At 38.0% G+C, this 23,493-nt stretch overlaps 1 protein-coding gene across 2 annotated transcripts; it reads right to left on the reverse strand.

Moving 5' to 3' along the window:
- Positions 1–6,776: 6,776 nt before the first annotated feature.
- On the reverse strand, positions 6,777–22,751 carry LOC122079868 (protein MICROTUBULE BINDING PROTEIN 2C). Of its 2 annotated transcripts, none has more exons than XM_042646623.1 (5): positions 22,323–22,751; positions 22,111–22,194; positions 21,259–21,597; positions 20,262–20,480; positions 6,777–7,100 (listed from the first exon to the last, which is right to left on the reverse strand). In XM_042646623.1, exons 1-5 carry the CDS (start codon positions 22,527–22,529, stop codon positions 6,894–6,896), a joined length of 1,056 nt encoding a protein of 351 aa, XP_042502557.1. In that variant the 5' UTR covers positions 22,530–22,751; the 3' UTR covers positions 6,777–6,893. The 2 variants fall into 2 exon arrangements, with proteins under 2 accessions (XP_042502557.1, XP_042502556.1); XM_042646622.1 differs by having other exon boundaries at positions 22,111–22,197; positions 22,323–22,750.
- Between the last annotated feature and the right edge of the window lie 742 nt (positions 22,752–23,493).

Below are 23,493 nucleotides of genomic sequence, written 5' to 3' on the forward strand. Positions count from 1 at the left end.
AAAAAAAAAAAAAAAAAAAAAATGCATGGAGGATACAATATAGGATATTCTCCATTCAATGTGGCAAGATGCATTTATTTTATTTTATTTTATTTTATTTTCACAATCAAATCCCTAGATTTTTTTTCCCGTCCTTATTCAAGATTCATTTTTTCTTTTCTATCCATTTCTATCCAACGAAAAACACAGATAATGGTTAATAGATGCAGTAAAAAACATGTGCCAAACAATGATAATTCTTGAAAATGACATAATGATAAATCAGTTTCAAATAATTTTGAAAATCCCTTTTTACCTCTAACTTGAAGAATTTTGGGGGAAAAAAAAGGACAATCTGAAGGTTACATGTTCTAACTGCACATGTAGTTTGATTTGTCATATCTCACGCTTTGATTTTAGTGATTTTGTAGATCGATGGTGGTGTTTGCTTTCCAAACAAGTACTTTTTACTAGCAAAACTGGTGCTTATTTTCTTTCTATACTTAATGATTCGATTGGTGGCTTGTTCTCGCATAGAAATGTTATCTGTCCTTGTTTTGCTAGTTGGAGGTACTTCTTCTGGAATACATTCTAAGTAGATCTTTCTTTTGGAGACTCTTCTCATGGTTTTGTTAAATTGGATTAGATCGATTGGATAGGATAGGAATTGACTTTGACTAATCCTGATTCATGGCCAATACCATATTGGTAGATCAGTAGTACGTACAAAGGGTAAAATAGTCAAAATGATTTTTAATTGAAAGCAATAATATTTCTATCCTATCTTGACCAATCTGGATTGGTATCGATCTCAATTCAATCGCAACTAATATCAATCTGATTAGTATTAGTATTAGTATCGATTAAGATCAATCCCAATTCCCAAGACCAATACAGAGTTTTAAAACCTTGGTTTCTGTTGATGTTAATTCTAAAGTCTTTTTGGATGATGATAATACTTTGCCCTTTTTCAAAAAGGCCATGGATCTAAACCAGCAGATTTTGGAGATATGAGTGACTCTAAGGACTTTGAAGCGATTTTTTCTGTCAGACTCAATCAACTTCACTTGGCCGTGGAGCTCTTTCCATATGCCTTTGTATATACAGCACTTGCTGCCTAGGGCAAAATTTATGTCTCAAACAAAATGATGATCTTGTTCTTTCGAATTTTCATATTAATAAATTAAAAAATAATAATATTAATAAGGCAAAGGCCCCATTGAAAGTTGAAACACACGGCCAATAAACATAAACTAGTCTCCATTTCAATCCCCATAGAAGATTTTGGACAGCCAAATAAAAAAGACTTTATTCACATTATCCACCTTTCATAGTGGAGTAGATTGTTTTCTCTGCTTTACAGTGGGTGGTGGCACCTCATGATTGTAAAAGATGAAAAAACAGAATTAGCTCCAATGTCAAGTAAGTATAGGCTGAACCGTCAAGGGCTGTCAACCAAAATGTTAGTATATAACCATTAAATCGCTTTGTAGTGAAGTCCAAGCAATCCAACCCCACAAAGCAGGATAGGTTCCTCTACGGCGCGGCAGAGGTGGCAGTACACATCCAATGGCCTGAAACACCTCAAAGTGTGCACCCATGTGCTGGGTCCGCGGCTTCGATGCTAGAGGCTGTCGGATGGGCACTGCTACCAATAGCATACGTGTCCATAGACACATGTCAGGGTTTGCATATTTGTATTGAGCTATAAATAGCCTTATGGCTGAATGAAAAAGAAAAAACAAGAGGTGTGGTGTGTTTGCCTAACACTGTGAGTTAAAAATGGTATTAGAGTCAGTCTTCTCTTTCTCCGGCTAATCTCCTCCTCTGGCCGTCACTCTTCTTCGGATTGAACCTGTTCTAGCTAAAGATACAGTCTAGGCCACGCCCTTTTGCAAGTAATCCCTGCTTATGATTCCTATTGTCAGAAAAAGACCCTTGAGCGTGGTGGGCTTTCAGGCTAAGGATGCTGTTTTGTGCCATTTTTTGGCTCGGGTTGCTCTGAAGTTAGGTACTATGATCAGGGGGTTCTTGATCGGCCTCGACTAGCTGTGTCTTTACCTCGTTCAGTTTCTCCGATGAGTTGTAATGGTTCAGATCTGGAGCATGCCCCCTTTTATTTCTCTTAATTTTTTATGGCTTCACCTTCGCCTTCTTCTTCTCTTTTCTCTTCACCTCGACGATCTACTTCCTCTCGATCTTCTTCTTCTCTGGACTACCTTTATGAACTATCATATGTTCCCGATGATTAGGTTATTCCTTTTACCCCTTCTCCTCTTCTTAATCCTTACACTATTTTCCCAAGGGCTCCATCTTCTTCTCGCTGGACAGCTCTATTGAAACCTAAGAAGACTCCCCCTCTAAAAGAACTGGTTCAGGCTTCTCGCTTTGACCAGTATCAGATCCCAGCTACGGAAAAAGAACAATTGTTCACCCTTGAAATACCTCTAGAACTAATTCCCCAGTGGACCCAACAAGGTTATACTCACCTCCATTTCGGAGCAATCAAATTTTCCCTCTTTCCATAGACGGAAAGGTCTTCCCGTGGTTTCCCGTATAGCCCTTCTTGACAGTCGATTCTTGCAGTATCAACATACTGTAATCGCCACTGTTCAGGCTACTCTGAATGCAGGAATAGCTTTCTTAACCTTATACCGCAACTTCAATATTTCTCTTTCAGATCCTCATCTTCCCACTGCCCTCAAGTTCCAGGTCCAGATTATTGGTGCTCCTCAGGTAGCTACAACCCACATCGCTACTTTACATTATCAAATGGCCTATCGCCTGCAAAATCATGCTTTTGATCTCCTTACAGGCCATCAAGAGGATGCCTTGTTCATCACTATGGACTCTACACAAGTCCCTTGCTGTGCCTATGTCCCTAGACAAATTCCTCGAGACGAACTTCTTTGTCTTCTTCCTTCTTGAGTAACGGCTTATGAACAACATATCTCCAATTCTCATCAACAAACCCCTGCAGAACCCATTCAGTCCACTGATCCTCAATATATTTGGCACTCCAACGGAGAAGTAGAAATTAGGTTTCCTCCTCCGAGACCTCAAACTATTTCTCCCACTTTTCCAACCTCTTTCGGAATGATCCAAGAAAAAGATTCCCATACGATCTTTTGATTCTCAAGGTGGCCCTATTTACTATTTTCAAGATCCTGTTACAAGTCATAAATATTTTGATTTATGTGACTGTGACTCTTGCCTCCAAGACTCAGATATCATTCTTCAAGACATAAGTCTTCCCAACAGATATTACGAGCCCATTATGAGTCAAGAGATTCCACTGTTGGCCCTCTTAGTGATGAATCCAAATACCCTTTCTTTGTCAAGTATGGTGATGATAAGGTCACTCCTCAATCTTCACCTTCTCCTTGCAAACATTCCCCAAAGCCAAATCTTCCATGTCCTCTTCCTCCATGTTGTATGTATACACCAGGCTCTTCATCTTCTTCTCCTCTTAAACAATTCCCGGGTCTTGGTGACCCAGGCCCTGATACTCATGGTGTTCGGCATGTTTGGAAAATTAAGCCTCCAATTCGTCCCACTGGACAACCCTCAGAAATATCCCCAGCAGAAGCAGCTTTAAACTGGCAAGCAGAGAATGCTGTTGTCCAAAATCAATACCTTGAGCGCATTCTTGCTCAGACTCAACAAACTCAAGGCACATTGACTCATCATGATCATCTTCTCCACTCTTTACGATGAGAAATTGACCAATTTCATACGGAACAGGCTGGAATTGCTTCAAGTGTGGCAGATATCACTACTGCCTTTGCCCTTATTGGACAAAAAGAAAAGCATCTCAGATATCTTGAAGCTCAACTCCATAGTCTTCAAAGGACACATCCTCCCTCTTCTGCAACAAGTCGACAACAGCCCCTTCCTATCATAGTGCCAAGTTTCATTCCACATGATCCCTTTGCTATGTATGCTCCTCCGGCTCCTCCAGTTGTCTCGTCACCAAGAATATTTCCAATTGAAGAACTTAAAGAACTTCAAAGACAACAACGTTCTTTCTCAAAAAGAACCAGAGCTACTAGAGGACGTACTCGTGGTAGACTTCCTCCGGCTTGGACTTCTACTGCTGCTTTGATGGATCTTAGTGATGATTTTGATGAAGATCCAGATGCCCTCCAAGACACTCCACCTCCTTTCACCCCATATCCCATGATGGTTTCTTACCAAGCTCCTCCACCTCTGGTACCGATAAACCCACATAATCCACCTCAGCCATCTGCTCCACATAATCCACCTCAGCCATTTGCTCCTTCTAATACCACTTCTTCACCAAATACCCAATCCATCCATACCATCATCACCCCCTCAGACAATGTTTTTCTGAATTCCTTACAAACCTAACCCTATCAAAACCTCTTCCTTCTTTTATGAATGAAGGTCCTAACCCACCTACTCATGTTTCAGAGATGGATGATGACCCTGAAATTCACAATCCTCTTGATACCCAACACAGGCCTCCTGCTCCATCCCCACCTTTTACCCTGTATCAAAACCAAGATCCAAATCAATTTTTTACATTAGATGATATCCCTGTCTCCAAATGGGCATCAAGAATTGCGGACTTTCACTCCTAGATAAATGCAGAATTACTCCAAGAAGGAGCTACCACCGGGATTGTCTTATCCAAATTTGTTGCAAGACTTTAAGGAAAACTCAGAAAATGGTATTTAGCTCTTGGTACTTACCGATAACTTCAAATTGTCCAGCTTACAGAAAATCAATTTATTACCACTCTCTATCAAGAATTCTTGGGTCCAGTCTCAAATGATCTTTCAAAGGCTTGTGATGAATTTCTTCAAATGAAGTGCTGCTCACTTAACAGATCAGATCTTGATAAACATTTCTCCTGAATGACAGATCGGTTTCACAAGATTGGTGGTCTTGATGATGAAAACCTTAAGCCTTCCCCTTATCTACAAATGTATCTTTTTGGCATCCATGTTCGGCTTACACCATTGGCTTAAGCCTTCCCCTTACCACTATCCACTGGTTTACCTCCCGTTGGATGTTTCCTATCCAAGGTCGTCCACGTCTCAACCTTACAATCCTCAACTTCCTCAACCTATTTGCTCCCATAGAACATTGGTTTAACCTCTTCTCTTCCTATCTTCTAGAACCCACTGAAGAATACCCCAATCAAAACTACATTATCATCCTTTTTCATCGACCTCCCCTCATTCACCAGACCCTTGAAAACCTACAACCCTACCATTACATCCATTACAATCCAAATTTCCAAGTGTTTGAAGTCAAACCATATGACCTCTTCACAACCCGAATCCAGCACAGAAGTTAATGGAGATCCTTTTTACACACTGTATACTACAAATGATGTCTCTCCAAGTCAAGTTCCAGCCCCTCTCCTCCTTTGAATGGATACGACATGGGACCTTCATCAAACAAGCAGACTTCCTAATCCTCGCATCGAACAGCTACTGGAAGCCTGTAATGATTGGCTCATTGACACTGCCAGTACCTACTCGGACAACAGTTCTAATAGTTCGGATGCCTCTCTTATTTCCCTGTGAAAACTGTATTGTATTTTGTCTTGTCTTGTATTGTAACCAAAAGTGTCGGTCTACATGATAAAGATAGGATAAGTGGTCTATCACTCTCTTATCTTCTTGTTCTTTATGAAAGTTGAAAGCATATGTACACAGAGACACGTGTCAGGGTTTGCATATTTGTATTGAGCTATAAATAGCCTTATGGCTGAATGAAAAAAAACAAGAGGTGTGGTGTGTTTGCCTAACACTGTGAGTTAAAAAATGGTATAGCCAGATCCAAGCAAATATTTTGACATCTTTATGGATTTGAAAAAAACAGCTTGCTTACAAAGACATACAGTTAGCAAATACCATGGGTAAGCGAGTGTATTGAGGAAGGAATTGATTCTGATGTAACAAACTCACTGATGAAGAGGTTTGGTGATATTTTCAGAACCATATATATACTTTTTCTACTTAGTATATATTTCAATTCTGAGGCCCTAATACCAGAGATTAGAACAGAAGCACACTTCAAGAAGGGGAATGATGATGATTCAGGAACAAATTCTCCAGAATCAAGTCTCTACCTTAACTCAGTCGCAGGGCAGCACAGGTTCATCTGCCTGCCCTGTGTATTGTTGAAATCTCATAACACTCTTATCCCATAAAGCTACAGTCGATGTTCCGACTTGCTCGTACCTATGCAGATTGTGCAGTGAGTATAATGGCTGTCCAGCAAGAAAGCCAAAACCCGAAGAACTGCATTCCAGAAAGCACAAACCACTGCGTATAGACCTTCTTAATTATAAATTCTGAAAGCTTGATGTTTTGCATTCATGTCATGTCATGGCTAGGACTAAAGGCATGTAAAATTCTAATACAGCTGAAAATTTGAGCACCTCTCACTGGTCCTACTAGATTATACTCTTAAATTGCAGCAATCAATGGTCTATTGTCAATTATCTAATGATTATTTTCCGGATCATGGCATGAACGATTGAACTCTCCTCCCTTATGTCCTACATGCAGTGGGCAACATAAGTAAAAGTAATTAATAGTAGTATTTTAACACTTAAAAAGAAACAAAGCACACTCCCAAACCCCCCGCCCCCAAAAAAAATAATAAAAATGAAAATCCTTATATGGTCAAGAAGCTTTCGTCCATCCCAACCTATGCTTCGATCTTGAACTTCATATTATAATATCATGCTTGTGAAATCTCTCTGAGACCCAGCATGTAAGAAGAAATGCATTATTTACTAAGACAATAGCAAGGAGTGAAAAAATTTTCTTGCATAAATTGGATTAAAAATATGAACAAACGGTTTCCAGTGACTGATATGCAAGCTTAAATTATATGATCATAATATGGGAAAGGGATACCAGGTTGGCAACTCAAGAACTCAGAAAACTTGGACGGTCTCTACTTATGTCAGCATTTTGATTGTTGGTCTTGAAGACAAAGGATTGAAGTCGGAATCTTGCCTCAGCTGCAGCTGCTAGAGATTCCTCATCCTGGTTTTCTTTTGCAGCATGGACAGCTGCAATGTATGCCTCCCTTGCTTCTTCCATTTTCTGCATCTCCATATCATCCATTTGATCCTGTCCAGACCAAGGAATTTCATTCAGAAACCAACCAGCAACCACAAAACAGAAATTGCAGTGACTCAGGACAGTTCTCATGCATATCTTTTGAACCTGACTGCACAGTCACTCATGATTTCAGCTCTATTAGTCGTGGAAAATGAATAATTTTTTTTTTCTTCTGTACAATTTCAGAATATTGGGGTTTATCTCCCCCCCCCCCCCCCCCCCGGCTTCCAAAAAACAAAAGGTATTTCATTAGAGAACCATGCAATGAAAATGTGTGGTAGAGTTTATGTTAATGGTGTGTAGGGGTGTTCTGTCCTCAAAATAGAAATTAATAGGGAAAAAAATTTGATTCTGTGATGGTATTAGAACCTGAAACCAGTACCTGCACATGAAGAGAAGAGGGAGAAGAGGGAAGCAAGTAGGAGAAAAAAGAAAGAGAGGAGAGTAGAGTAAACACCCATCGATATGAGAGAATAGAATAACTCTCTAATAGTAGGTGGGGGAACCTTTTATAGCATTAAAATATAATGTAATTGCATGGAAGGATATATTTATGTGTAAATTACACATAAGGACACAATAACATAAGGATACTAACATAAAAACCCCTGTGACACTAGATATCTCTTACACTCCCTCTCAAGTTTAGCATAGATATCACCCATGCCATAGGTTGGAACACCCTTGGAGAAACACTTTCAAAACATGGCCTTGATAAACAAGTCTCCAAGTTGATCACCAGAGCTCACAAAAGTAGTAGAAATCAATTTCATCATCACTGCATCCCGCACAAAATGACAAGTCCACCTCAATATGTTTGGTTCTCTCATGGAAGACTAGATCACTAGCAATACAAATGGTTGCATGATTATCACATAACATTTCCACAGGTTCACTGACCGAAAGACCAAGCTCTTGAACAAAGGATTTTAGCTACATTTATTTAGCTGCCGTATGAACCTTAGCTATATACTCATCCTCAACACAAATCGAACAATAGTCTGTTTTTTCTTCTTTTTTTCCCTCCTCCATGTAATAAGATTACCTTGAATAAACATACAATAACAGGTGACAGATCTCCAATCACTATCAACACTACCAAAATAACCAATGATATTAGGGCCTGTTTGATTTTGTTTCTCCTGTTTCTGTGTCTAGAAACAGCAAAAACAATTTTTTCCGTTTCTGTGCTAAGAAATGATTTTTTGAATTGCAAAAAAGTGTTTGATTTTTCTGTTTCCCGAAACGTTTTCAACAGTGTAGTTGAGTTCAAGACATGAGTGAAGGCACGACGTTGTAGGAATGCAACTCACAAGCGAATACATGATGTTGGAGTTGCAGGTATGCTTCATGGAGATCATAGTTGTCAAGGCGTCGCCTAGGCGGCGCCTTGGCGTCCCGGCGGTAAAAAGTGGGCATAGCAGTCCAACGATTTGTGGTTCTCACAATTGGCGGTCGCCATGGATAGCTAGGCGTCGCCATGGGACGCCATATCACGATTTAGTACCTAGATAGTCGACTTTGTGTTTTTTTTTTTTTTTCTACATATATTTTGTTTTTATATTTTATGGTTTTTTTTTTTTACTAACATTTTGTTTATTATAATATGGCAGCGTAAAATTGAAACACTGCCGAAGAGACCAAAACCCTCGATCGAAGCTCGAACTCGAAGAGACAAAAACCTTCGATTGAAGCTCAAACTCGAAGAGACGAAAACCCTCGACGTCTTCTCTTCTCCTTCTCCGGCAGCCACCGCTGCAACTTCTTCTCTTCTCCTTCTCCGGCAGCCACCGCCTGCAACTCTTCTTCTCCTTCTCCGGTAGCAACCAACAGTGGAGAAGATCTTCTTCTTCTCCTTCTCCGGCAGCCACCGCCTGCAACTCTTCTTCTCCTTCTCCGGCAGCAACCAACAGCGGAGAAGATCTTCTTCTTCTCCTTCTCCGACAGCAACCAACAGCGACGTCTTCTCTTCTCCTTCTCCGGCAGCAAGAACGACAACAACCACAATACGATATCGCCTGCGACATCTTCTCCTCCGGAAGCAAGAGAGACAACCAGGTAAGGGCCCCACCTGCGAGTAACTTCGATCTTTGTTCTTTTCTTTTATGCCGCTTGCCTTCTGTTATCTGCTTCGGTTGGTTATTCTCTGCAACCTCTGCCCTCTGGTTCTTTGAGTTTCTCTTTGATTTTTTTAGTTTCAGTACCTTCTATTATTTGTTTTTTAGTGGGTTGAAAGAAATGCAAGAATTATCATATGGGTTTAGATGGATTTATGTCATTTTTCTGTTCTATGTTGTTATACTTTTAGCCTTTTCGATGTTTATAAAATGTTTTCCTCTTTAGTTGTATATCTAGTTATCTACTATCTAGAGCTTGATCTGAAGGTGGGAAATCATATATTTTAGATTGCTGGAAAAAACAAATATAAGAACTTGACAATGGTCTTGATTGTGTTAAGTGAAATGATTAAGTTGGATTTGTGAGTGTTTGATTGTTTTTTTTTCTTTTTTATGTTATCATGTTCATGTTATTGGTTAACACTTAGCATACTTTGTTACTCTGTTTTGTAACTTGTAGGATAATAGGACTATAGGAGTTCATAATGGATGGTACTGTTGGTGGACCTGGTAGTAGTGGGGGTGATAATATAAGCACGGCTACATATGATCCATCCAAAGACCCAACCAGAAAGACCAAATCAAATGACCCTGAGTGGAAATATGGGTATTGGCCTGACCTTTCAGACAGCTTGTTAAATGCACTCTTTGTGGAAAAAACCTCAAGTGTGGAATTAAAAGGTTAAAGCAACATTTGGTGGGTGGATATGGAGATGTTGCTAAGTGTACCAAGACAACTGTAGCGATTCCTACAGAGATGAATGCAGCTCTTATGCGCAATAAGAAGAAAAGGATGCAAGACATTTTGGATGATGATGATGATGATGTTGATGTTGATGTTGATGTTGATGCTAGTGTTGGTGCTAGTGCTGGTGTTGGTGCTGATGCTGGTGCTGGTGCTGATGCTGATGCTGGTGTTGGTACTGGTGCTGATGTGGATGTTGATATAGAAGTTGAAGGTCAAAGACAGTCTAGTAGGACTCCTTCTTCTACAACCTCTAGACTTATTCCTAGCTTTGGGACATCTGCTAAGAAAAAGAAAGTAGTCATTCAGCCACAAGTAAGGGGCCCCATGGATGCTCATGTTAGAAGGACTCCTGAGCAAGTGGTTGCTGAGAGGCATCTTAAAGGTAGTACTCAGACTACTATAGAGAACCGGTTTAGATCAGCAGAAGAAAAAAAGAGAGTTGATAATCACATTGTTGACTGGGTTTATCAGTGTGGTATTCCATTCAATGCTCTTAAGTCAAGGAGGTTTGAGGTGATGGTAGAATCTACTGCACAGTACGGGTCAGGATATAAGCCCCCAAGTTATCATGAAGTGAGAGTACCATTGTTAAAGGTAGCAAAGGATAGAACTGCAGAGATGAAGAATAAATATGAAGAGTATTGGAAGCAGTATGGGTGCACTCTAATGACTGATGGGTGGACGGATAAAAGAGGAAGGCATTTAATTAATTTCCTCGTTAACTGTCCAAAGGGGACTTATTTTATGGAATCTGTTGATGCATCTAGTATATCTCAAAATGCAGAGAAGTTGTTTGAATTGATTAACAACAAAGTTCAAGAAATTGGTGAGGACTATGTTGTGCAAGTTGTGTCAGATAATGCATCGGCTTATAAATTAGCCGGTGCAACAATGCTGATGCAAAAGAGGACAAAGCTGTATTGGACTCCTTGTGCAGCGCATTGCATTGACCTGATGTTGGAGGAAATAGGATTCTTGAATTTTAATAGGACTGTGATAAGTAAGGCAAAAAAAGTAACCAACTTCATCTACAGGCACACACGCATTCTTGATGCAATGAGGACTAGAACAAATGGGAGGGATCTTGTGAGGACAGCAGCTACTAGATTTGCAACTGCATTTCTGACACTTCAAAGCTTGTTAAAACATGAAAATGACTTGAGACATTTGTTTATTTCTGAACAATGGACTAGTTCTAATTTGGCAAAGACCGAAGCTGGGAAGAAAGTGGTTGAGACGGTGTTTGCGGTAGCATTTTGGAATGGTGTGGAAAATTGTCTTAGAGCTTCAAAGCCACTTCTTACTGTCTTAAGGATTTTGGATGGTGATGAGAGGCCTTCTATGCCTGAGGTTCAATTTGCCATGGATGAGGCAAAAAAGAAAATAAAAGAAAATTTTGGAGATAAAGAAAGGCAATACAAGAAAGTGTTAGATATTGTTAATAGGCGTTGGGAGATTCAGATGGGGCGTCCTTTGCATGAAGCAGCACTATTTCTTAATCCTGGCAAATTTTTTTCTTATAAGGAAGGTGATGATGGTGGCTACCAAATTATATCTTCTCTACAACTTGCATTTGATGAAGTCATTGAAAGAATGATACATGAACCAGCTTTACAAGACAACATAAATACTCAAGCCACTTTATATAGATATTCTCGAGGTGGTTTTGCCTCGGATATGGCAATTAGATAATGGGCAACCATGAGTCCTAGTAAGTAGAGTACATTGTTTAGTTGTTTTGTTTGTGTGATATATTAAATATCAATCTAGCTATTTTTATATATATTTATTTTTTATAGTTACTTGGTGGGGTTCATTTAGAGGTCATGCTTTTGAGCTTTCAAAGATTGCAAGACGTATTCTAGGGCTTTGTTACTCCTCTTCTGGTTGCGAGCGCAACTGGAGCACATTTGAGTTTGTAAGTAGCTGGGTATTACATCTATTTCATATTTTAGACTTTTTATTTTTGGAACAATAACTTTGTTTGTTGTTCTCTATTGTTTATGAATTCAGATTCATACCAAGAAGAGGAATAGGCTGGAACATCAACGTTTGAATGATCTAGTCTATGTTCAATACAATCGCCGCCTAGAAGAAAGGTTTCAACAAAGGCGTCTCCTCAACAGAAATTATGATCCACTTGTGCTTGATGAACTGGATTGGAGTAGTGAGTGGATGATTGACAAGCAAGTGGATGATGTAGTCCATCCCGATGCTGATCTCACATGGGACGTTGCTGGTAGAGCAATGGGGGCAACAATGGAGGGGCTCAATCGACCCAGGAGAGCTCAATCATCAACCTCTAGAGGAAATTTGTGCTACACACGCCGTGGTACAGGGAGAGCTATTGGGGAGTCATCAGAATCAGATGGGGAAGAAGATTTGGAAGAAGAGGATGATGTGAATGATGACTTGGATGTCATAGATAACTTTGGTGAAAATGCAAATGCTTCTAGTGGACAACAAAGGAATCTGCCATCTGCTGATTTGTTGGATGATTATGATGATTAAGTTATTTGTGTTTGACTGTTTGAGTGTTTGGATTTTATGTATTGTTTAAACTTTAAACTTTAAACTTGAACTTTGAACTTTGAACTGATTAGTTAAGTTTTTTTTTTATTTTTTATGTTGAGTTCATTTGCTATCAAGCTTCATTGCTTCAGTAAGTCATTAATAGCTTAACAGGTTAGCCACTTATCTTATCATTTGATCTATTCTTAGATTTCCAAATATATATAAATATATATCACTCATTCATATATGACATATATTGACATATATACCTTTTACTTTGTTCAGGTTGCTCACTCACTTCCAATCATTGCTTTTAAGCTTCAGTCACAGGTTAACCTTTTACTTTTTACTTTTGTGTGATGTACATGTTGATTTTTTATGACTTGATGAGTGATGAATTGATGTATAACTGCATAAGTCAATAATTTATGTTGATTTTTGATGACATGATATGGCTATGTTGATTTTTTGATGATTTGATGTTACTTAATGTTTGTTTTATATGTTCTAGGGTATATATTCTAGGCTTGTAGCATGCTAAATAACTTTAAAAAATAGGAAAAATAAAAAAGTAGCATATTAAATAATTTTAGAAAATAGAAAAAATAAAAAATGACACACGGGCGATTTGACCGCCATGGCAACGCCAAAACGGGCGATTCATCGCCAAATCGATTAGCCACCCCTCCACCGCCTTAGATCGATTTGACGCCGTGACAACTATGATGGAGATGAACTTCAGAAGGATGAAGGCAATCCGAAACTGTGAGCTTCGCACAACCAGATTGGAATCGCCGCATTTGGATAGAGAGAAGTTTCAACAATGGGTTGGGTCGGGGTTTGGGTAGGTCAAGTGAAGTATCAGGTTTTTCACAATTTTTTTCATTCCCACTTGTTTCTAGAAACAGAAAAGCAACTCTAACTTGTTTCTCCATTTTTGTTTCTAGACACAAAAATAAACATAAATTTCAATTTCTGTTTCAAAAAACACGTGAAACGAAACAGAATAATCAAACGGTTTTTGGGGTGTTTTTCTGTTTCTGAGCATAGAAAAACCGTTTCTAAAACAAAATCAAACGGGCCCTTAGTGTAACCATGACGATGATAAATAAGTCATTTTCCTAGAGAAACCTTAAGATACCTCACGATACGACATGCTGCCTTCCAAAAAGCCTGCTTAAGCTTCTCCATAAATTGACTAGTCACGCCAAAAAAAAAAAAGATGTCAATTCTGCTAATAGTAAGATAAATGAGTTTGCAAACTATCCTCCTATTATGATGTTTGCCCGTAAACTCCTTGTCATAGAAGCTCCAACTATAAATAAGGATCCATAGGAGTATCTACAGGCTTGCAACCTAACATCATAGTCTCACTAAGACAAACTAAGACCTTCCCTACTGGGAATCACCTTAATACCAAGAACATATCTAAGAAAACACAAATATTTCATCTGAAAGTTTTGCTGTAAATAAGATTTAATTGTTCAATCTCAAATAAGCCATTACGATAAAAGAGAATATCATTAACATATACAACCGGCACAACCACTTTAGAGTCTTGATTACAAACAAACATCGAATGGTCACAGAAACATTGAGAGGAACCATAGCCAACAACAACCTCGCAAAATTTTTCAAATCAGGCTCTTAAGGTCTGTTTGAACCCATAAATAGCTTTATTCAGCCAATAAAATTATTGTGCATTCTCCCCCTAAGCAACATACCCAAGAGGTTTCTCTATAAAGACCTCATGCAAATCGTCATACAAAAATACATTCTTGATGTCTAGCCATAGTTTTTAAGGCGCTGCTAAGGCGTCACCTTACCAGCGCCTTGGCGCTGATGCGATCTAGAAATGGTAAGACAGTGCTCATCCTTACGTGAAGTGGCACCTTATGGGTTATTTTATTTTATTTTAATTTTTTTTTAAACACATTTTAAAATTACTCGAAGATTTCAAATATAGATTTTTTTATTGGTAGGTGTATGATTTTGTTAACTCTTGAGATGTATGGGATCAGCTTTACCCCACAAAAAATAACCAAAACAAACAAAACAAAAACACGATTCACAAACAGGGTTTGGATTTTGTCAAGGGTTTTAAGAAAGGGCTTCGAGAAGGAATCAAGGAACAAGGAAGAACCACTGATCTAGGTGACCATTTTGCTCCGACAGCGGTGAGTTTGCTCCGGCAGGGGTGAGCTTCATTCTTCTTTGACAGGAGTAGAAATATAGTGGATACTTTTAGGGCTTAAGCACTCATTTTGGCATCATAGAGGTAAGTATAATAAATACTTGTATTTTTTATGTCTTCTTTTCTTTATATTTATAATTTTGTTTCATAATTATGTATTTATATTATATGTTAATATGTTATGATGATTGATGAACTTAGTTTATTCACTTTATTGATTTGTTTTCTTGATGAATATCTTACATTGGTATGAATATGAACCTTTAATATTTATTTAACATATAAGTAATAGGATTCAACTAGAATTTGAGCCAAATAGATTGGTTTTATAAAAAAATTACACAGAAATGCTTTAGTCAATGAGGCGGCGCTTTATGCCCGCCTTATCGCTAAGGCGCTCCGAAAGACCCTCAAACGCCTTCGTCGCCTTATCGCCTTAAAAACTATATGTCTAGCTAAAAGAGAGACCAATCAAGATTAACAACCAAAGAGATAAAAAATAATAAAAAATAGTAAAAAAAAATAAAAAATCTCTCAGAATTCACGCAAGCAATAGGGGAGGTCTCAAAATAGTCAACCCCATAGGTTCAAGTGTAACATTTAGCAACTAAATGAACTTTCAAGCGCTCAACAGATCCATTAGGGTTATACTTAATGGTATACACCCAACGAAACTACACATGGTACTTATTGGAAGTAGGTCATACCAAATTTCAAGTCATACAAGAAAGCAAGGCATCCATTTCCACATCTATAACTGACTTCCACCAAAGGTTAGATAAAGCATCTTGATATTTGGTAGGACTAGAGAGGGAAGTAAAGGAGAAGGCAAAATTACGAAGGGTAGAAAGGAGGAGGAAAATAGAAACATAATGAGCAACAGGATAGGTAACTAAAGATTTCTAAGTATATGAATGAGTAGCTTTCAGTAAAGCAACAAACAAGTCATCAGTAGAAGAACCTCTAGCACAGAATTTGATTGGGAGAGGTAAGGAGGGGTCGCAATTATTGGTCACGGCTTGGGTTGCCGCTTCCAAACCTATAATGGTGTGCTCCCGTGGACTTGGAAGAAATATTTTCAAGAAAAATTAATAGAGGAATGGTGGAAGACTAGGAGAGGTAGGTCTTAAACGAGGAATAACAATACCAAAGTAGGGAGTATTTTCAAAAAGCGTAACAGTAACATTGATAAACTACTAACGAGTAACATGATCATAAAACAATATCCTTTTTGGGTATGAGAATGCCCAAAGAAAATACACTTGATAGCACATTGAGATAGTTTATCAATGTTAGGACAAAGATCATAAACAAAACATGTGCACCCAAAAATATCTGGTGGTATACCAAATAAAGCATTGTTTGAAAAAACAACAAAAAAAGGAAAATGATTGTGAAGGACTAAAGAGGGCATGCGATTTATCAAATAACAAATGACCAAAAAATCATCTCGGCCATAAATTTTGGGTACAAGATCATATACAACATCAGGGATCTAGCAATTTCTAACAATGGTGGTTTTTCCTTTTTGCCACACCATTATGTTGAGGTGTATAAGAACTAGTTTGAGGAATAATCAAGGTTTAAATTATCGGTACGTATCATACCATATTGGCCGATACATATCGGTATTGGCCCTTATCAATACGATACTACCGATACAGTTCATAAAAAAATTTAAAATCATTTTGCATTGATATGTATCTTACGATACATACCAATACGCACCGATACATACCAAAACATACATTTCACTTCGGTTTTTAACTTTCCATAAAGTATCGATGCATATCGGTATGTATCAACCAATACATACCGGTAAGGTACGATACGTATAGATACGCACGCTACGGTCATATAACGGCCAATATGGGTCATTTCTCAACAAAACACGATTTATTTAGAGGGGTTTTTGTTCCAAAGTTGCTGCCAACCATTTTTCTCCCTAGCTAAAGTGAAAATCAAAGTTGGGAATCCATATTACACCCATAAACAATTACATACCTTGGATTCAACAAAGATAAGGCAAAGATTCAAAGCATCAAGGCCCTCAACACCAATTTCAATTGAATATACTTGTCTCACATGCGATACTCTCCATTTTAGTGTTTATGCAGAATACATGTTATATATAACTTTTTTTAATTGTTTTTTTATGCAAAAGTGTATAAAAAAGTGTTTCATATTCATTTATATGTGTATCTTTAATATATCTTAGCGTATCTCTGTTACAATACGATACCCTCCGATATGTATCTTGATTTTAGCTGACCGATACAACGATCGATACCGATACTTTAATCATTGGGGATAATGCCATTATCATAACAAAAAGATAAAATTTTACATTAAGTAATCTCACGAGCATTATCGATATGCATAAGTTGTAAACAAACACCAAAGTGAACTTTTATTTCATTATAAATTTTTTTAAAAGCAAACATTTGCTCAGAACAATCCTAGATATAACCATCTCACGACCACATCCACAATTGCTAGCAATGAAGGTAAAACTGTCCTTTTAAGAGGATGTGGCTCATATTTAGAAAGAGAGGGGGGCACAATCCGTTGAATCATGCAATATGCCTCATTCATAGAAGGAATTTTCTCACCAGCTAGTATAAGACTCTTGATAGGCCGCAAGCTAGTCTAATCCAGATTAAAAAATGGGTAATTTACAGCGCCGCCCCCTAGAGAATGCCATTATTATAAGAACACCCCTTATGTTTCACCAAATTAGACTTAGACCCCCTACCGTCAGTCACCGTTAAGGAATATACCTTATATGCTGATGTCAACTACTATATTTTATTTTAAATACCAAAATGCCCTTATTAAATATAAAATACCTAAAATGCCCATGTAATTAGTTACTACACCTGAGTTACCTTTCTCCCAAATTGACGCTATCACCAGTGATCGTTTAGAAGACCGGAGATCATGGCGGTGCGGCAATGACATCGACGACAGATGGCGACATCGGCAACCAACATGAAATCGCTATGCCTGTGTGGGGAATACCATCTCATCACGCTGTTTTGAATGTTCTGAACAGGGTTGAAGAGAAAAAGAGAGGTGGGATAGTGAAACAGGTTGCCGCTGCGGGTCTCATTTTCTCCGACGGTGTGTTAGATTGATTATTACATTAACCCTTGACTGCCCATCGGGCCAGTTCCTTGGAGGCACTGTACAAGCGCAAACGATCATTCTGTTTTCTTTCCCAATAACAGTAACCCCAACTCTTTCTGCTTGGAACAAAAAATCTAGCAGAAGGAGAGGATCCGGAATGATTTGGAGGTAGAAAAAACAAATTCACAGAAGAGACATGTTTCTTCACATTTCCAAAGCTCTGGGGGCCCAAATCGTTTTAGAAGAAAATAGAACTCATCAAATATGAACTGTTTAATAAGGAGATAAAGATAGACTTCAACTATCTAGATTTAAATTTGTACTGCAGAACGTAACCGTAGATTTACATTTTGATTGGTTAAGGGCTTAGAAGATTGGAATGTTCAGCTCTGCAAACACAGCCGGAAAATCCGAATTGCAAGCCTACCCTTAAGACGGTTCTGTGGAAGAACCTCTTCATCTTCGCTATAGAGTTCTGTAGCAGCATTTGATATAGTGTTTGGATAAGCGCAGAGTGACGGAGACGTTGAAGCTTCTCTGTGTTTTCTCTTTCATTGCTTATCTTAAGATAAAGGCCATGGAGGACGACAAAGGGTCCAACAGGCTAGGACGACTCTTAGCGTTTATTTATTTCTCCCTCCATTCTCTCTCTCTCTCTCTCTCTCAAAAGTACAAACCAATTAAGGGCTAAAGCATCATTTCATAGAATCACTTAACAGTAACTAACTGTAAGGGGTCTGAGTCTAATTTGATGAAACATAAAGGGTGTTCTTATAATAATGGCATTCTCTAGGGGGTGGTGTTGTAAATTACCCTAAAAAAATTGTAACTAAAATTTCAGCCCACTAAGATTTAAGAATTCAATTTCAGTAGAGAGGGGCTGCTAAACGTTGAGTTCCTCCCATGTCCCACATGCCCTTTAGTGCACTATAGTAATCACTAATAGACTTACCATTTTGCTTGAAGGAGAAAATTTTCTTATACAAATCATATACTTTGGACATATTCCTATCTTGAGAATAACTCTCATTGAGATCATCCCAGACACCCTTGGCTATGGTGTGCAACGTAACACTGACAGCCACAAAAGGCTTCATACTATTCCACGACCAACAAAGCAATGTAGCATTCTCTGTCATCCACTATTTATATTAGGTGGTTTGTGGCAGGTGGATAACGATATACACCTTAACAACCTGGGCCCAAAGAAGATAATTTGAAGCACCAGTCAATTTTATAGAGGTGATTTGGAAATTTTCATTGTCCATAGGAGGCTTAGAATCAGCAATGATACAATATTCAACGATACCCACTCACAAAGAAGAACTCAGAAACAACCAGCCACAAAGAACTAACATTGATAACACCCAAGTCACAATGCATAACCAATACTGATAAACAACAAGGACCACCCCAGATCTGATTTAAAACAAAAAAACCAGCCGTATGGTACACAAAACCCTAAAATCTTAGGGCAAATAGACTAAAACCTCATAGGATTAGGGTTGTCTATCAGGTCTACATTTTGACCACAGACACTCCAATATAGAGAAAATACATCCCCGAAATTTCAAAATGATCAACCCACAATAACTAGGGTTCATGAAAAATCTCACAAAAATTTAGGGTTTTGTAATAACAGAGGAAATCTGATCCAATACACAGAAAGAATATAACCAGTCCTCAATACTGCACTCACAATAATATTCTTGACTTCCTAGAGGAAGAGAATGCATCAACAGCACCAAAAATACCATAGGGAGATCAAACCCTCATGTGCATGGAGAAAACTCTCATGCTCAGGTAACAAAACAGCAAACCCTTGTGGTATGTGACGAAACCTTAGTTGTGCATGTTTAAGAAACTAGGGTTCTACCAAACAAAAACAGCATAGGTGGCTGTACACCACAAAATGGGGAAAAACCTTAAAAGTCACTCAAAAAAATGATAAAGGAGAACAACAGGTACTGAAATCAATGCTCTGATAGCATGTTACAGTATTAGAACCTGAACCAGCACCTGAACAAAAAGAGAAGAAAGAAAGAGGAGAGAAGCGAGTGGAGAAAACATCTCACAATTAGAGAGAGCAGAATAAGGAAAGAATAACATAAAGATACTGACCTCAATACCCTGTGGCACTAATAGTTTCTTAACAGATCCTATTAAGCGGCTACTGTAAATTTATATTATCAAGCCTCTTGGTTGTTAGCCTTGTAAGGTATAATGGGGCAGCGTCCTTATTGGTAACTCAACCCTGCTCAACTGAAATTTCTGGCACTAATCATGAAAATTTTACTTTATAAGCATATAGTGGAACATGGAGATAAATAAATATGCTAACATTTTTAAACCCAATAACTAAAGTCTCATATAAATTACAGAGCCATGACTGTAGGCATGTCACTAAAGATTCAAATTTTAAGGTTATCATCTAGTTCAGCCAACAAAAGGGGAAGAAGTGAACTTACTATAGGTGGAAGAGGATCCAAATGATATGGATTGATATCATAATCCTCAGCATATGCACTGGAATCATTTGTTGTCAACCCTTCAAATAACAGCATAAATGATGATATCTCTCCCTGCATAGAGTCTAGTTCCTCTTGAATCTTCTCAACTTTCTGGTTGGATGTCATTGCTTCCCATCGTAATTTCTCCAATGCTGCTTGCTTGTCTGCAAGCTTAATCTGTGGAAGAACCCAACTGTTAGTGTCATTAGGCGATCCAAGCAAACAAGAGAAACTTCTAGCAAACCATCAAACGTTAGTGTCTTATGCTGGCTTTGGCATACGTTATGGCAGCAAAAGCTGAAACTGCAGACATGAAGATACAACTGTCCAATACAAGCACCAAATCAGGTTACAAAACCCTGTGTAAACTCCTCAGCCTACTGCTATCATGGTATAGAGGAATCCTCAAGTGTGTCTTCCAAACAGCGTATACAAGGACTCCAGTTTTTGCAAAAGTGCTTTTTAGATGATTTGAATCAGCGATACAATAGAATGGAGACAAAATGGAGAATTTGGGTGCCTCAGTATAGGTGATTTTTTTTTTTTTTTTTTTTTTTGAAACTGGGCCATTTATTAAATAAAGCCAAAACCTGCAAGGTTCAATGGGCTTTTTGGCTTTAAAAGCTATGTTGAATACAACCTAATCAGAATGGAAATGTAACTTCCCACTATTGCCCTGATAAGATACCATCACTAACAAGGTAAATATGGTACTTTAAATCAACCTTTTTCTATTGACGCAAATGAGCTTCCCGTGCATATTCTGAGTATCTTCCAATCATTTTAGCCGTTACAATTAAGATGATAGCTTATGTCCATAAATATATTGCTATAAATTTGTTTTTGCAAAATAAGGATATTTAAATGGTAACAGAAAAAATCATATCCTACAGTCATCCTTAAAATAACAAAAATATAATATAACAACAAAACCTATAGATGGACATCCACACACCTTCGCATCTGAAAGTTGTGAATGAGCAGATTTGACTAGTGAGTCCTTCTCTGCAATAAGACGTCTCTGTTCTTCAATTTTCGCATGGGCTTCTATCATCAGGTTCTTTGAGGATACTTCTGCCTTCAGTAACTCATCTTTCTCCAATAATTTCTTCTGTAGATCCTCCACTTGTTTTTGCAATACAATCAAATCTTCCCTATCCTTTTCTAGTGCCAATGTTTTTGATGAAAACAATGAGAAGTCATCAGGAGAGGTATTTTTGCTTGGATCCTTATCCTCAATATCCCTTTGTTTTCTGATAGGAATGGATTGGGCAGCTTTCCTACCTTTTGATTCCTGTAACCAAGCAGAAAATTCCATTTCATGATGTCAGCTCATTTTATCCCTTTGATTCGAATGTAACTGGTTTATTAATCAAGCTTATCCTAACATCTAGTGCAGATTTATAAGACACTTCGTGACTTCCAAGAATTAAAGACTGTTCTCGTTTAGTCTAATGCATTGGGATATAGGAAACATGAATTCCAAATCTTGTATCTATACATAATTAGAAATCAAATAATTGCATAACCCCAGTTCTTGTCACACAATCTGTAGATCAAATTGGGAAATAACAAAACCACAAGGGAATTGCTTCAGCCCTAATCCCAACATGTATAATTCACATTCGAGATACTATTAAAACAGAACAAAGACCGATATTGCCAGCGAAAGCTGCACACGTGCTACAAAAATTTCAAAATCTTCTAAGAGGAAAAAAAAGAGAGAAAATCAAACCAGGTGGTAATCCATAGTCTGGTTGGGTTTGACTCTGTCAGTAAATTCTTATTCCCAACTAGGAAAAATTACCTTCTTGGAGAATGGTTCTCTGGAAGGCGTCTTGGTGTAGACCAACGACGAACGACGAGTGAAGGAAGTGTTGGCTCTCCGATCCTGCTGAAACACACCCAAAAAAAAAAAATTAAAGAAAGAACCACAAAACAAGTCAGAATTAAACAGAAAATCTTGGCAAAAACGTAGATGAAGTATTAAGGATCAAAGTAAGTGAAAAGATGTTAAACCATGAGCGACTCGATGAGCGGGACCATCTCGACAAGGTTCTTGTAGAGTACTCTGTCGACATTGCCGTTGTTTACATTTCCGTTAGAGAGGGAAGACATAGTTCGCTGTGGAAGAGGAGACGACTGATCTTCTCCCGACAGCCACGATTTCGGGTCTCCAAAGCTCTCGTCTTCTTGCAGATCCACGAAATGCTGCTGCTCGAACATCGCTGAGAAGATCGATTTGATATTTTGATTCGAACAGTAAAAGTTTAGAGATCCCACAAAGTTCTAAAGTTCTATAACTCTAGGAATAGTGGCGGAGAGACAGAGAGAGAGAAATTGCAGAGACTGAACAGAGAACTCGTTTCAAAATCTAATGTCGTTTCTTTCACTCCCTCTCTTCTAAGTCCTAAAGACTAAAGTCCAAAGTCCAGGATCTCCACTCTCCGGAGTCCCCAGACAGAGATCTTTCAAATTGGGAGGATTAAAAGGATAGTATGCCCTTGATGCCCCTCCAAGTTCAATAAATTACGGATTTACCTGTATTCGTGTCACTTTCCCCGTTTCTCTGGTGTATGATCCAAAGTAAATAAACAAAAGCGAAAGGATTGCTTGTCAAGCAGGTAAGGTCAAATCATCGATACCTCGCTGATATTGGGTATCAATAAGACTAAAGAGTAAAATTGTCAAAATTGATATCAAATCAAGGGTGAAATCGTCAAAAAAGGTTTCATATCAACGGTAAATTCGAAAAAAAATAAATATTTTTTCATGAAAAATTAGAATAAAATATATTTACTTTTTTTTTTTTTAAATAAGCAAGAATGTATCATTAAGTTTAAAAATTAAAGGTATTTACATTTTACAGTTGGGATTTTCACTAAATTTTTAGATCTTTTAACTTCCTAAACCAAAAACATCACTTCTTATCAAGGCGTGAAACTAAAGTTGACCAAATTGATCATGTGAGACGTAAAAAAAAATAACAAAAGATTGTTCCAAGGCCTTAATTGGTTTCAGATCTAACAAAAGTAATCCTATTGAGTTACTCCAAACTTGCAAATTACTCCAATTGTGGTCCTTCACTATCTTCAGTCCTTGGAGAAGACTACAAGAGATTCTTTCAATGCTTTCTTTTGTCATTAAAAAATTAGATGAAACTAACATCAGATTTCCCTTAAAGAGAATG

This window comes from Macadamia integrifolia, chromosome 5, assembly GCF_013358625.1.
Source record: "Macadamia integrifolia cultivar HAES 741 chromosome 5, SCU_Mint_v3, whole genome shotgun sequence".
Lineage (NCBI taxonomy): Eukaryota > Viridiplantae > Streptophyta > Magnoliopsida > Proteales > Proteaceae > Macadamia > Macadamia integrifolia.